The sequence below is a fragment of the Poecilia formosa genome, unplaced genomic scaffold (assembly GCF_000485575.1).
Source record: "Poecilia formosa unplaced genomic scaffold, Poecilia_formosa-5.1.2 Scaffold682, whole genome shotgun sequence".
Taxonomy (NCBI): Eukaryota; Metazoa; Chordata; class Actinopteri; order Cyprinodontiformes; family Poeciliidae; genus Poecilia; species Poecilia formosa.
The window spans coordinates 59,269-74,277 of record NW_006800621.1 but is presented as its reverse complement, the minus strand read 5'-3'; the positions used below and the strand labels follow the sequence as shown (position 1 = coordinate 74,277).

At 36.6% G+C, this 15,009-nt stretch overlaps 1 protein-coding gene across 1 annotated transcript; it reads left to right on the top strand.

The window, feature by feature from the left end:
- The first annotated feature begins 2,793 nt into the window (after window positions 1-2,793).
- Window positions 2,794-11,276, top strand: LOC103130836 (phospholipid phosphatase-related protein type 4-like). Its single transcript, XM_007542343.2, has 2 exons — window positions 2,794-2,801; window positions 4,007-11,276. Exons 1-2 carry the CDS (start codon window positions 2,794-2,796, stop codon window positions 5,682-5,684), a joined length of 1,686 nt encoding a protein of 561 aa, XP_007542405.1. The 3' UTR covers window positions 5,685-11,276.
- Window positions 11,277-15,009: the final 3,733 nt, after the last annotated feature.

Sequence of the window (15,009 nt, the reverse complement as noted above, 5' to 3'; positions counted from 1 at the left end):
GGTGAACCCCGTTGAGATCCAGATCTCATTTTCAAGAGGGACCGGGGCAGAAGTCTGCAACACGCAGCAACCTGGTTACAAAATAAAACTAATTAATACATATGCAGAAGTATGTCTTTCAGGCACCTATAAAGTACTTTTCATGTAATTTTTAGGCATACTTTTTAAGCACCTAAAAAGTATATCTTTTTAGGTGCCTTAATAATCTTTCACTATTTTTGTTAAAATTGCAAAGAATAAAAAAATTATAATCATGATGTAATGTTGTTTAAGAAAGTACCCAATCCATTTTCAGATATGATGTAAGATCTATAATCAACAGGATTAACTCCAGTTTATACTCCAGACCAGATGGGGGCGGTATTGCACACTTTCATTTTTTTAAAAAAACGCCATAAAGAGAAGAAAAAACTTGAACGCCGGGAAGATAACAGACGCTGTCCAAATTTGCCATTTTTACTCACATAATATTGATTTAAAAGTAGAGAGGGCCTTGACAATAGTTACTAATTTTGGTAAATTCAAGCTGGTGACGTCCTAGTCCAAGTTAGACGACAACACAACTGGACAACAAACGATGGAAATGAAATGTGTGTCACAAAAGGAGCCCGGAGGGACAAAGGCTGCTAACGTGTTGCTAGCTAGTGGTAATTTTGCTTATTAATTATCTTCGCTTAATTATAAACAGTGCAGTAAAGATATGTAACTTACATTGGTTTCATAAATAATTATTTTATCAATTTCATTGTGACTTGTATGATTATTACTATAACAATCATTCAGCTTCATGTTATAAATGCACGGAGGCTGTTTGTTGCGTCTTATACTTTTATTCGTAAACTTAACCTGGTTTTAATTAAGCTCCATAAGACAGAGAGACTTTGATATTGTGAGGTTGTTGTTATAACTTCATCATCAATCTTTTTATCTTCAACATATGTTTGCAGTCTAAGCAAATGAAGATGAAAGAGGAAGCCAGAGAGATCAGGTGTTAGAAAACCTAAAGACTTTTCTGTCTCAGAAGAAGCTGTGACTCCACCAGATCACCAACCAGCTCTGAGGATGAACCTTCACATCGTCTTCATGGTGTAATTTTTTTCTTTTTTTTTTTAAATGAGGAGCTAGCTACATTTTCAACAACAAAAACTGGTATGTTACCAACACCAAGTGCTTAATAAACATGATTTGGTCTAAAGATAACTGGACAGAATTTTTCCCCTTGTTAATCTAACATTTCTCTTTCATACATTTTATTTGTTGTTGGCTTTCAGGACCCTGTGATTGACTGGTGATCACAGGGTGAACCCTGCCTCTCATCTGATGACTGCTAGAGATGGGCAGCACCAGCCCTCCTCACCACCCTGCAAGGATCAGTGTGTTCAGATCATGGATGGAAGTTTTTAAGGTAGTTTGTCTCCTTAAGTCCACACTTAAAACAGCTTCATAGTTGATGCCAACATCAACTGATTCTATGACATTGCTAAATATTTTTTTCTACTTCTAACATAAACAGGCAAAGAAGACACCCAGAAATGTTTTTTTCACCCCAGGCATCTGGTCTCAATCATCATCAGTTCTGATGTCACACACATGGTGAGTCCACAACGTCTTGAAATTGTAAGTATTATTTTTTTATTTGCCACTTTTCTGTACTGTTTAAAATACAAATGCTTTCTCTGTTTAATTGCTCTATTGCTCTTTTTTGTTGGTTTCTGTAAGGTGCAGTGGTCCAGTGAATGGGAACGTTTTGTCGTTGATCTTCACTCATGTTAGGAACATACCAACAGTGTCATGAAGTGTCATTCAGTAAATAATGACATTATTAATGAGAATTTGCTTTAAAAGTTGGATGAAAGGTTTTATGTTATGTTTATGACAGTGTCATCTCAGTCTTATGCACACCCCATCAAATAAAGTGTTACCAAAATGGTAATATATTGAAAGCACAATGTAATTATAATTTTTGTTCTTTAAAGTAATAACTTTCATGTTTTTTGTCACACTTAAATTTACGTGTTCATTGTGTTCACTTTTGACATGTAAACTAATAATTTATGTAAAGTTCATAAAGTTGTGAGTAAAATTGGACAATTTTAAAATGTCGGTAATAAAACAAAATATTTGAATTACCTTGAACATTTTGTGTAATTAATTTTCCATGTAATTGTAGCCTAAAACAATGTAAGTTATGCATGTAATGTACAAAATAGGAAAGTAGGAATAAAGAAGACTTTTATGAGTAATTAAAATTGTACTTTATTAGCAATAGCAGTAAATCAAAACTAAAAATTAAGTGTAATTTAAATTCATTACTAATATATTAGCAGTATATTTAAAGTATATTAAAAGTATATTTTTAATATAATTCTATGACAGAATTAGTACACTCAAAATATATAAATAGTACATAAAAAAGTATATTTAAAGTATACTAAGTACAACTTGCAGTTGTTCCAAAAAAGTACATTAACGTATACTAAGTATACTAAAAATTGTAATTTAATACCATTTAAATACTATTAAAATATACTAAGCACAAAAAAGGTTGTTCCAAAATAGTACAGTTTAAGTACATCAATCAAAGTACGCTAAAGTATGTTAAAATTTAGTATACTAAAGTATACTTTTTTTTTTTACTAGGGCTGGCTCTACCTCTGACCTGGCTCCCCCTTGCCGTGTGTTATACCTCGTCAATCTCAAGTTGTGATAGCAGTTGCCACAAAAGTTGTTCCAACATTTGTGGATGTTGGAACACTGAGTTACTAGTTGTTTGGCGGTTAGGGTTGACTGGGGATGTCGAAGTAACAATTCCTCCCACATTCTTTGCATGTAACCCCTCTGACAAGAGTTACTTGAGTAGTACCTGTTGAGTTCCAGCTATGCAGTCAGCTATCAGTTATATACACTGCTCACAAAATAAAGGGAACACTCAAATAACACATCCTAGATCNTTAGGAACATACCAACAGTGTCATGAAGTGTCATTCAGTAAATAATGACAATATTAATGAGAATTTGCTTTGAAAGTTGGATGAAAGGTTTTATGTTATGTTTATGACAGTGTCATGTCAGTCTTATGCACACCCCATCAAATAAAGTGTTACCAAAATGGTAATATATTGAAAGCACAATGTAATTATACTTTTTGTTCTTTAAAGTAAAAACGTTCATGTTTTTTTGTCACACTTAAATTTTCATGTTTATTGTGTTCACTTTTGACATGTAAATTGATCATTTATGTAAAGTTCATAAAGTTGTGAGTAAAATTGGACAATTTTAAAATGTCGGTAATAAAACAAAATATTTGAATTACCTTGAACATCTTGTGTAATTAATTTTCCATGTAATTGTAGCCTAAAACAATGTAAGTACTGTAGTGTAGTTATGCATGTAATGTACAAAATAGGAAAGTAGGAATAAAGAAGACTTATGAGTAATTAAAATTGTACTTTATTAGCAATAGCAGTAAATCAAAACTAAAAATTAATTGTAATTTAAATACATTACTAATATATTAGCAGTATATTCAAAATATATTTAAAGTATATTAAAAGCATAGTTTTAATATAATTCTATGACAGAATTAGTACACTCAAAATAGTACATAAAAAGTATACTAAGTACAACTTGAAATTGTTCCAAAAAAGTATGTTTAAGTATACTAAAAATTGTAATTTAATACTATTAAAATAGTATTAAAGTATACTAAGCACAAAAAAGTTGTTCCAAAATAGTACAGTTGCATCAATCAAAGTATGTTAAAATTTAGTATACTAAAGTATACTTTTTTTTTACTAGGAAAGCATTCCAACGCACCAATGCAGAAAGGCCTTGGTGGGAACGTAAATTAAATTTCACTGCTCCAAAGACTGTTTCCACATGTGGTTCTCTGTTTTTACCTTTAGGATAAGTGAAATTCAACACTTAAGCTATAAGAACCTATTAAAAATGTATAAAATAAAAGGTGTCACAATCATGTCATTAATTTGTTCATTATCAAGTAAAGTACATACTTGTGTTTGATTTGTTTACAGGGGGTGTATGCTGTTGGAAATTTCCAGTCAAGTGAGGAGCCCAACAGCAGTCATTCTGTCCTTTTGCACCGCCCTTCTTGCACATTGCCACATGTAAGTCAGGAGGCTGTTCTCCATCACCTTCAGATGAAAGCTAGTATGTCTAGTGAGGCTGGTATCCCCGCCTCCCACTCTGAAAGCCTGCTTCACCGAGGCCTTCAGCAGCAGAGACCTGAAGACAGCCTAAAGTGCTCCAATGCTAATGTGGAAGTGATGTCGCCCTGCAGCCCCCAGAGCAAAGATGCCATGATGAGTTTTAGCCATACGCTCCCTCGGGTTCACACCCCTCAGGCCATAGCAGCATATGAAGAAGCCGCAAGACGCCATGCTGCCACTCTCCACCATGCGTCCATGGACTCCAGTCGCTCAAAGCAGCTTCTGTCTCAATGGAAAAGCAAGAACAACAACCATAAATGCTCCATAATGTCCCCAGATCCCTTTTCCTCCTCTGTCGACTCATCTTCTGGCCACATTCCACATCATGGCAGCATCGAGCTACGATCTAGCTCTGAACCATCCACTGTGGGCATAAATGGGGGCCTTGATGCCAGCACATACATGTCCAAGCTACCCACTGGTGCTAGTACCACACTACCGAGTAACTGCAGTGGAATCACTGGAGGTGCCAGGATATCAATGCAATCTAGACCTGGGTCTTCACAGCTAGTTCACATACCAGAGGAAGCACATGAAAATTACAACACCACTTCCCAAAGGACAGGAGCAAGTGACATAACAGTCAACAGTACAGTTCAAGCTAACTGGCAAAGAGCAGCTGAGAAGACTGGAAACATGCAGAGCACCCAGCCACGAATCATGCAAGTGATTTCTATGTCCAAGCAGCAGGGTCTACTTCAAACCCATTCCAAAAGCTTAGATGAAAGCAGCATGGGTTTTAATGATAATGGAAGTTGCCACGGTAGTACGCGATACAGGGCACTCACCGATCAAGACCCTATCAGCACCACAGGGCCCAGCTCACTGGGCAGCACCACTGGTAGCATTTCAGGAAGCACTGGAGCAATTGTCAGAGTAGAGGCCCACCCAGAAAATAACAAACCAGTTATTCAAGCTCCGTCTACAGATGGAAGTGGATCTTGGAGGTGGCGATCGCTGGATCATGGCAACAGTGTTGGTGGAAGTACAGGGACTAGCTGTGTTGGCAGTGGGTCAGGTCCTGGGAGCCTCAGGCAGACTGTTGAGCACAATGATCAAAGCGTTGACTCGGAGAGTTCAGACTCAGCTCGTGAAGGGTCCGTTGACCGGAAGCATGGCAAACATATTATTATCACCACCTCAACTGTTGGAACCCCATGCATAGTTACTGTTCACACCCAGAACACTGGCCAGTCAGAGCAGAGGCTCCATCCTCAGGGCCTTTCCACCATAAGGGTCACTCCAGGAGATGGATGTTGTCCTGGGGCTGGAGGAGGTGGTAACTTAGGGGGAGAGGCAGCTTCCGAAATTCCCTCAGTTGCTTCCAGTCGTGAGTCAACGCTGCGAAGAAAAAGCAATAATATCATTATGATCCCAGAGAGAGCCAACAGTCCTGATAATGCTAGGAATGTTTTCTACAAGGGAACCTCAGTTACTCCTACTTTCAAGGAATAAAACACGATGTGACCAGACTGCCATTTGAAGAAAGCAAACAGAACATGTGTATTTTCAAAGATATCAATTCTAAAGAAGTTTATATATAGCATGGTTCTTGTATATGTTTACACTGAAGCACAACAGTTTGTGAGTTGTTAAAATAATCACTGTGTATTTCTTTGTGGTCACTCCTATGGGAATCCTTTTTATAGAGTCATACGTTTTGGACTAAAAAAAAACCCCAACAAAAAACAATGTGCCAGTCACATTAAGACAAAATTGTTTCATAGCCGTGAAACCAATGTTTACTTCCCTACATTGTAAATACTGTGTATACTTGAAAGTGGTGCTACACCAGCCAAAACTATTTACTTTGTATAAAGCATTCTGTATTCTCCAAATACACCAATAATTATTTTACAAAGAATCGCAACTATGGCAAGAAGGATTTTGTAATTCTTCTGTCCTGTACAGGTTGCCCATCTTTAACAGAATACTGTTGGAACCATAAGTGAGCTTAGCATTTATCATGTAGCTACAAAGACAAATTAGATGTAACTTGCACTAAAGTAAGCGTTTACTGTACGCTGCATCATACTGTTTTATACATCTATCTACATATACTACTCACGAAGTGTTAGGGATATTTTGCTTTTGGTCAAACTTGTGGAAAAGACAAAAATTTTACACAATGATATCATAGCATGGAAGTAAGGAAGTTTAGAACAGTGATTTCCCTACCTCACACAGTGTATTAAAAAAAAAAGCCAAGAGTGGTGGGTATGCAACAATAATTAATGTCGATGTCTCCATAATGTGTCATGTGACTTGAGCATTAATTACAACTTGACAACAATGTCTCTGACTGTTCACAAGTCAACTTATAGTCTGTTGTGGCATGACGTTCCTCTCTTGTTGAAGAGCGACCCTTGAGTTTCTGGAATATGGAGTTACAAGTCTCTGTACAGCGACTCAGCCGACCCCACAGGTTCTCCATGAGATTCAGTTCTGGTGAAAATGTTGGCCACTCCAGTTATGGTACCCTGGTGTTCAGCAGTTGTTCCTCAAGAATGCAGCCTCGATGACCTGGAGCATTGTCATCCCTTTGTTTTTTTTATCATTAATCCATGACTAGATTAAAGATGTTGTTTAAGTTGTATCATTTCTGTTAAACGTGAATAAACTTACATCAGAGAAACATTCCCTGGCCCATACAAGGCCTGGCCCCTCAGCCTGTTGGTGTGATCAGTTATCGTTGCAGGTTGTCCCATACACAGACCACACTGATATTAATGATTCCTAATGATATGATGTGGCATGTGGGAGCCTCTCACCTCTCTTAAATGTACCAGGAGTTGAATGGCATTCATCATCCGGTTGTGCTGGGCATTGTTCACTTCATAGCAGACGTGGCCAAACAACACCCACTTTTATACCTTTCTGTGACTCTGTGACTTCCTGTCTTTCTATATATACGTTGCAACCTGCTGATGATGCTGTGACTCTGTAAGCTCAGTGACCACTTCCATCTGAGAACATCCTGTTTGAAGCTTCACAATGGAAATTGTGTTGGTCAGTTGTTAGCTGTTGCTCTGGTCTCATGATGTCAAAATGTCTACAGTATGTTGAGGAGAACTATTTTAGTACAAGAAAAAACCAACAAAAAACAGTTGAGGTAGGAAATGTATTGGTTGATTCAGGGATCAAACACCTGTTGTGAATTTAGCCATTAGAGAACAGTAGGTTGTGCAAAATGTATTGAAACATTGAACAGTTGGATATGTGTATTCAAAGATTTAGCGAGTCATATTAATTTCACTTGGAAAGGTTATAATTCATCCCGAAACTTCATCTGAAAGCATAGTATCCCTAACTTTTTGTGAGTACATTTGTACATGAATGGCAATCAATTTTTAGAGCACATACAGCAGCAAAGCAGCACACTACTTCACCAGTTTTACAACTTCTAAATCTGTTGAAAGGTTGACAAAACGTCAGAAATTTTCTGACTCCACTTTGTATGTTTTGGGGTTTTTTTGGAAAGTATTTGAAGTATTCCAGTGAAATCCATTTTGTGTGCATGAATTACCTGAGTCAGTAAGAGTGGATAAAAAAGAAGACCTACTTCAGTCAGTGTAAATACAAAAAGCATTATCGGATGAATATCTTTTTAAAGGACCAAAAGCTTTGCAAACCAATGCAGCAATATGTGAAAAAGGAATTGTGCTCTTTCTTAAATCATACAGTTGCTATGATTCACCATGTTTTATGTTTGTTTCTCCAGTCCAGCGACTGCTGGACCTGCACAGCCTTCCATTAGACCTCAGAAAGAGATTAGGCAGCCATCAGCTTGTGTCGGGTTATGCATCAGGCAACACCACCTTTTAATACAACATGACGGCTTTGGAGTGGCCTAGATAAAGTATGAAAGTACTGAAAATCCTCCAGCGGTTGAATTAGAATAATTCTGTGAAGGAAAGTTACAAGCAGCTATAATGTTTAGGAGCATCTATGGCTTCACATAGGACAAACTTGGATTTCATAGCTTGTTTTTCTTTATAGGTAAAATAAATCCTTGTTTGAAAACTGCTTTTTTATTCACTCAGGTTTGATTTTCTAATTCCAAAAACTGCATAATCGTCTATAGCAACTAATTATGAGAAAAGCTCCCTTAAATTTCTTAAATCCCTATTACTGAAGCTTCAGTACTTCAGTATAGTGTTTTAGAAAGGGATCTTTTTTGTTCACAATATCTAAATGCTGTATTCCTCTGTGTACATCAATGTAGCAAAAGCACAGATTGTTTTAAACAACCTAATGTTGCTTGTGTAGCAACGTTCAACAAAAGTTTCCTAAAAGATTTAGACATAAAGTGGCAATTTCAATTAAAATGCATTCTGTTGATTTTTGTTAGTGTATAGCTGTATTGGGTTCTCTCTGTTTTCTTACTTGACAACCAGGAATTTAAATGAACTTTTTGGGGTGAATGTGGAATATTACTGTCAAAAAGAAGTAAAACAGGTAACAGAAACTTTGAGCATTGTTCAGAAAAATCAGGTTTTGCTCCTTTATATGTTAGTGAGCCGAACACTGGCATTGTTCATCATTCTTCAGGGTGAAACAGCTCTGATGCCTTCAGGTTCTCTGTTTCTGAATTTTTTTTATGAGTTAAAAGGACATGGTGGTTCTCTAACCCTTTACCTTCACATTTTAGTGTTCAATTTCCAGTAGATTCTATAATCATGCAGTTTTTTGTTAATTTTTTCTTTTGCTTTTAACAAAATGCAGCCTCACCTTTTAACTGATCATTTGTCTTATTTTAAATCACCAGTGCAGTTTTTCTAAAATTTGTTTAATTTTTCTTTTTTTTTTTTCACAAACTCCAGCAGGTTTGTGCAGACTGACATAGAGAATGATTGCTTCAAGATAATTGGACTTCAGCAGAGATTCTTGAGTATGCTATGTAAGAAACGGGTTTGGAAGAGCAAAGAAAAAAAAATCAGTCAAGCTGACCAAATCATTTTAGGGTTAAAGTGAACCCCCTTTATTTGTGGAGGCTTAGGGACCATCACTGCCTAAAATCTGTGAAAACTTGAAACCCCCTCTAACAAATCTTAGAACTGCCTACTTTAGAACACCAAATATACCTTGACATGCATAAAATTTATTGCACTCCTGGATTGGCTGCTTTGCAGTTACCAGCCAGTGATGTGTCAAGCATCACTGTTGGTACGTTTTTTAATTGTCCTTTAGAACTAATAAAGTCATGTATCCAGCAGCGTATAAATTGTACCATGGGCTGTCAGTCAGACTGGAGCATGCTCCGAGTTGTTGACCTGCTCCATCATCATCTTCTGTCTCAGCCTTACATCTCTGGAAGACGTCTGTTAATTTCCCAATGAACAGTTTCTCATTATTGTCTGCCACCAATTTTAATTTTTGCAGATTTTCAGTCACTTCCAATGGAAACCGTCCAGAGTGATCCACCATGTTCCACAGTAGCAAAGCTTTTTCAGCATGCCAGAGAGGACTCTGACGTTGACCCTTTCTGGTGACCTCAGGATCTTATTACACTTATGCAAGTATATTCCAAATCTCCAATGTTGACAAATTCTTAATGATTACCTTAATTTTACTATCAATACCGACTTTTTTATTTACCCTCTTAATTGAAGCTCAGTTATTTTGGGGAAGATGCATAAAACACCACTTTTAAGTTTTATATTATTGCTTTTCACATTTACTTCAGTGATATTTAGAACATTTTTGTTCTAAATATCAACTTGAAGAGAATTCAAGTTCCTGGTTGTACAGTACTAAAACAAAGAATCTCACATTTTTTTCAGACTCTGTTAGTTCGGTGCTTTGATTTTGTTTTGTGCCAAAAGGTACTTTGTGAATTTTATGACAAAATTCATGCTTATTATTAAATGTTTATGTAATTTAAAAAAAAACATACCCACATACTTTTGGTATTTTAGAATTTGTTACAAAAAGAAACTGGGACAACTGTTTCTTGTCATATTGTGATATGGCAAGATGTACCAAAGTCTGGTTTTTCTCACATCAGAACATTTGTGTAGCACATTTTGTAACCCCAGACACATTATAAGCATGTTTTTATTATATAAAACAGTAGAATTTAGTCATACTATAATCATATATCATCATGTTTTTTCTTTGTCTCTGTCTGACTGTCATAAGACAAGCTTTGAATCTAGGTACAGTACTCAGTAGATTATTGCTTTTACAGTTGTCACTGTACATGATGACTATGAAATGTGTACATATTCAAGAAAATTGCAGGAAGTAGTCTTGAACGTCAAGACAATTTCTCAGTAAGGAAATCATTATTTACTAAGCAGTCCAAAATAGTTTGCATATGAAACTTCATGTCATATTATTACTTCATTCAATGGTATGGCTGCTCTGTTAAAGTTCACCTCAGAATCATTTTACTTCTCATTTTTGAAAAGTGCCAAGAGAAGTCACTCCGCCTGTCTGCAATGTGAAACACAAAACTGGCAGAAGTTCAGCTTTTATAAAAACTAAATTAGAACACCATCTTTCAACTCTTTCTTTTCACTTTGTGTCACTTGTGATTGTTCGGGTACATATAATATGTGATGAAAAGGGGAAAAGGTTACAGAGTAGTAGATAAGTAAACAAGGTCTTGTCTTATGGCCACAAAGACCCACTTATCCTGTTTGTTGCTCCCAGCACCAGCCTCAATTGTAATTCATGGTGTGGCTTTTGATATTTACTGGAGTAGATTTTATGATGTGAAAAATCTATAAATGTGTTATTCTTAAAAAGTATATTTCCTACAAACTTTGATACTCTAGTCATCTTGAAAAAATTATTTGGATCCAAGCCTTAATGTTCTAAACACTCCGTACAGCATGATGTTTGAGTTCACTGAAAAAGCACACCTTGTTTTACAGTTAGAAGAAAAAAACAACAGATCTGATTTTCTGTACTTCCCAGAAGTCAGTGGAATCCAAAAGTGTAGCGTGACACTGGTCCAGATGCTGAAACTGTGAATGGAGGATCTTTGCATGTGTAGACTAATGTGCCGTCTCTGGATGAACAATAAATGTTTTCTGATTCCTGTCGTCTGATGTATGGTTTCTGTTCATCAATAGAAAAAAGAAAGGGCTGGAGGATATAAAAGAATGATTGGAAGGAAGTGGTAAAAATATCACAAAAAATAATTACTAATAACCTAAAGTTCTTTAAATGAAGAATTAGGAGTATGTAACTTTTTTAAAATTATGTTTTTTTTAAAAACTGTCACCTTGTACCACTATCGTATGAGACAGATAATCTGTGAAAACATCACGTTCCTCCACCTCCTACCTGAGCCATCTGCAGAAATACACCGCTCATTCAGAAACAACCAATCAGAGTCAGAAGGAGGGTCTTAGCGCTGTCAGTCACTTCATGTACATGCTGCTCACACTCTCCCCATTGCTCTCTTCTATGCTACAGATACATGCCACAATATAGCCTGTCATGAATGCTCAGGCTAGTTACCATGGATACCGATGATAGTGGATAAATGGTTTTCCTGTCACTGTAAGTTGTTCTCCACTGTTAGCTCTTTTAACAGCACCTACACAACTCCTCCTGGCTCTGATAGGTCATTTTTGAGCGGTGCATTTCAGCAGATGGTTATAGTAGCTCAGAGAGGAGGTGAAGGAGCATGATTTTTTTCACAGATTATCTGTCATGACATGGTGACAGTTTTAATAAATATGTTTAAAAAAAATAAATAAATAAACTTACTTTTTTTAAAAGTTTTACCCAACCACTTGTTTTAGATTTATTCAGAAATGTTGTATGTAAGTAATAAATCATTGTATGAGAAGTCACGTGCAGAGTGGGGCGCTGGGGGGACTTGAGCACCTGCCCCTTTTGCTCCTTGCTCCCAAGTGCCCTTTTGGTCTATTTATTTATTTATTTATTATTTTTTTGTATTATTATTTTCTAAGCCCTCTTCTGACTAAAATTATTTGTTTTTTGTTGGGGTTTTTTTTTTGTACAACATAATAAGCCCTCCGGTAACCTTGTTACCTTTGACCTTCTGCCCGTGACGCATGACGCAATTGCCTCTCGCGCAGTGAGATAAGGCGACTAAAGGCGCTTTCGCACTGCACGGAACGGAACGGAACGGTTCCGAGAGTGTTCGCATTACAACTTGCGACCGGTTCCACCCGGCCCCATGGAACCACTAGAGCTGTGGTTCCACTCGTGCCGGCCAAGGGGTTCTGCTTAGAACCAGCAGCTGATTGGCCGCTGGTTGTTAGTCAGACGTTGATTTTCCGTTGACAGCTGGCTCTCACTACTATATAGTTTTAAAAATAATGACGTCCGGCACCGCTTCGATCGCGCCCTCAGCAGGGCCGTGCAGAGACCACTAAAGGGGCAGATGCTCAACAACAAAAAAAGGGCACATCTTACCGCATTCTAGGACAGAATATTAACAAAGCCTATCAGCTTTCAGAGTTTAATAAACAATGATAAATTACAAAATTGTGAGATATACAATCAAAGCTAACGAATATCTCTATATAGAGCATAACACTATGTATATGTAAGATATTTTATTAGTAATTTCTTTCTGCAGGTCTATTTTGTTATAGGAAAGTATTGCAATATTCAAACCCGCAATTTAGCAAGATATGCAAATCAGAGCTAGACCAGACATATTTTGTCTTTACAGAATTACACTATTAAAAATATAAACAAGGGCACAATGCTACCTTTTAGTGACTGTAATCTATAAAACAGAGCTGCCTGCTTGCTGCAGTGGAGATGAAGATGGTTCATTCAGGAACGCAGAGCTGTATCAAACTTTAAGGTGGAACTGCAGAAAAAAGACAAAAGCAAAAATTGAATTGTTAATGCATGTCACCATGAGAAAAGCCTACTGAGTTCTGCTTAAATTTTTTTAATTTAAATCACACATTTTTGACTCATGAAGTTAACTTTCTTTTTTGAAAAACAAACTTATTTGCGCTTGTCAGAAATCTTTTCTTGCTATTCTAAGTTTTTGTTTGTGACTCAAAGTTTTGCTTGTGATTCTCACATGATATCGTGGGGAGGACCTAAAATCGCAACAAAAGATTTCTGATGTGTGCAAATAAAAGCTTGTGTTTGGTAAAAAATTAGTTATTTAATTAAAAAAAGTATTTTAAACAACTTTTTTTAAAGGAATCATTACAATTCCAAAAGTTTTGATTACAATTTTATTTTACTTAACTGAGGTTAGTTTTTTTTTGTTGTCATTGAATAATTGGGAAACAAATTTAACGTCATACTCTGCGAACCAGACCCTAAACTTAAAGTCTGGGTTGAGTTTATTACCAATTACCAAGATATATCTATCTTGGTAATTCAGGGTGTGTTATCTTTATTTCTAAATGAATATCCTTGTTGAACTATTATTTAAGTGCTACTCTCTTTCAAGACATGTTTACCTAAAGCTAGAATAAATGCAATGTACATTATGCAGCAAAGGAAATTAGAAGATCTGACATTTATCTATGATGGAGATTAGGGCTGAAACGATTCCTCGAATGATTCGAGTACCTCGATTACTAAAATATTCGTTTACAACAGCCCTAATGGAGATGATAAGTTTTGGATGGGCGATGTTCCCCTATTGCATAATCAATACTGAAGAATGACTGCTATCATTAACGATACAAGGAAGAAGCTTTGTAGTTATCTAGCTTTGCTAGCAAAGTTGGTAGCTAGCAGCTAGTTAATAGCACAACAGCAACAGCCTAATGTCTGTATCATAAAAATAGTGAATCGATAGATAAGAACAGTTTTTCCTCACCTGAGTGTCTCCTCCCGTTCAGTAGTTCTTCAGAGAAAGGCAGACGCAGAGGCCTGTCAGTGTCTGTTGTATTTCATTACCTCTCTGCTTAAACTGCTACTCCGTGCTGAAGCAGAAACGATACTTCAACGTTTTCCGTCATCTGACAAGTAGCAAGTCTACTTCACTTTATTCACCAAAAACTGTTCTGTAATCTGAAACATTCGCTACATTGAGCTCCAGTTAGCCACCTTATCTCGCTGCGCTAGAGGCAACTGCGTCATGCGTCACGGGCAAAAGGTCAAAGGTAACAAGGTTACTGGCTTATTATGTTGTACAAAAAAGAAACAAAAAAGCAAATAATTTTAGTACATGTTTTTATGTGTAAGAAGAGGGCTTATGAAATAATAATACCAAAAAAAAAAAAAAAAAAAATTGACCAAAAGGGCACTTGGGGGCAAGGAGCAAAAAGGGCAGGTGCTCAAGCAGAGAGGTAATGAAATACAACAGACACTGACAGGCCTCTAGTCTGCCTTTCTCTGAAGAACTACTGAGCGGGAGGAGACAGCCAGGTGAAGAAAAACTGTTCTTATCTATCGATTCAGTATTTTTATCATACAGACATTAGGCTGTTGTTGTTGTGCTATTAGCTAGCTGCTAGCTAACGACTTTGCTAGCAAAGCAAGATAACTAAAAAGCTTCTTCCCTGTATCGTTAATGATAGCAGTCATTCTTCAGTATCGCTTGTGCAATAAGGGGCACATCGCCCGTCCAAAACCTGTCATCTCCATGATGGATATATGTCGTCTAATTTCCTTTGCTGCATAATGTACATTGAATTTATTCTAGTGTTAGGTAAATGTATCTTGAAGGAGAATAGCACTTAAATAAAAGACCAACAAGGATATTCATTTAGAATTAAAAATAACTCACCCTGAATTACCAAGATATTCAGGGATATTCATATATCCCAGTTTAAAAAAAAAAAAAAAAAAAAAAAAAAAAAAAAAAAAAAAA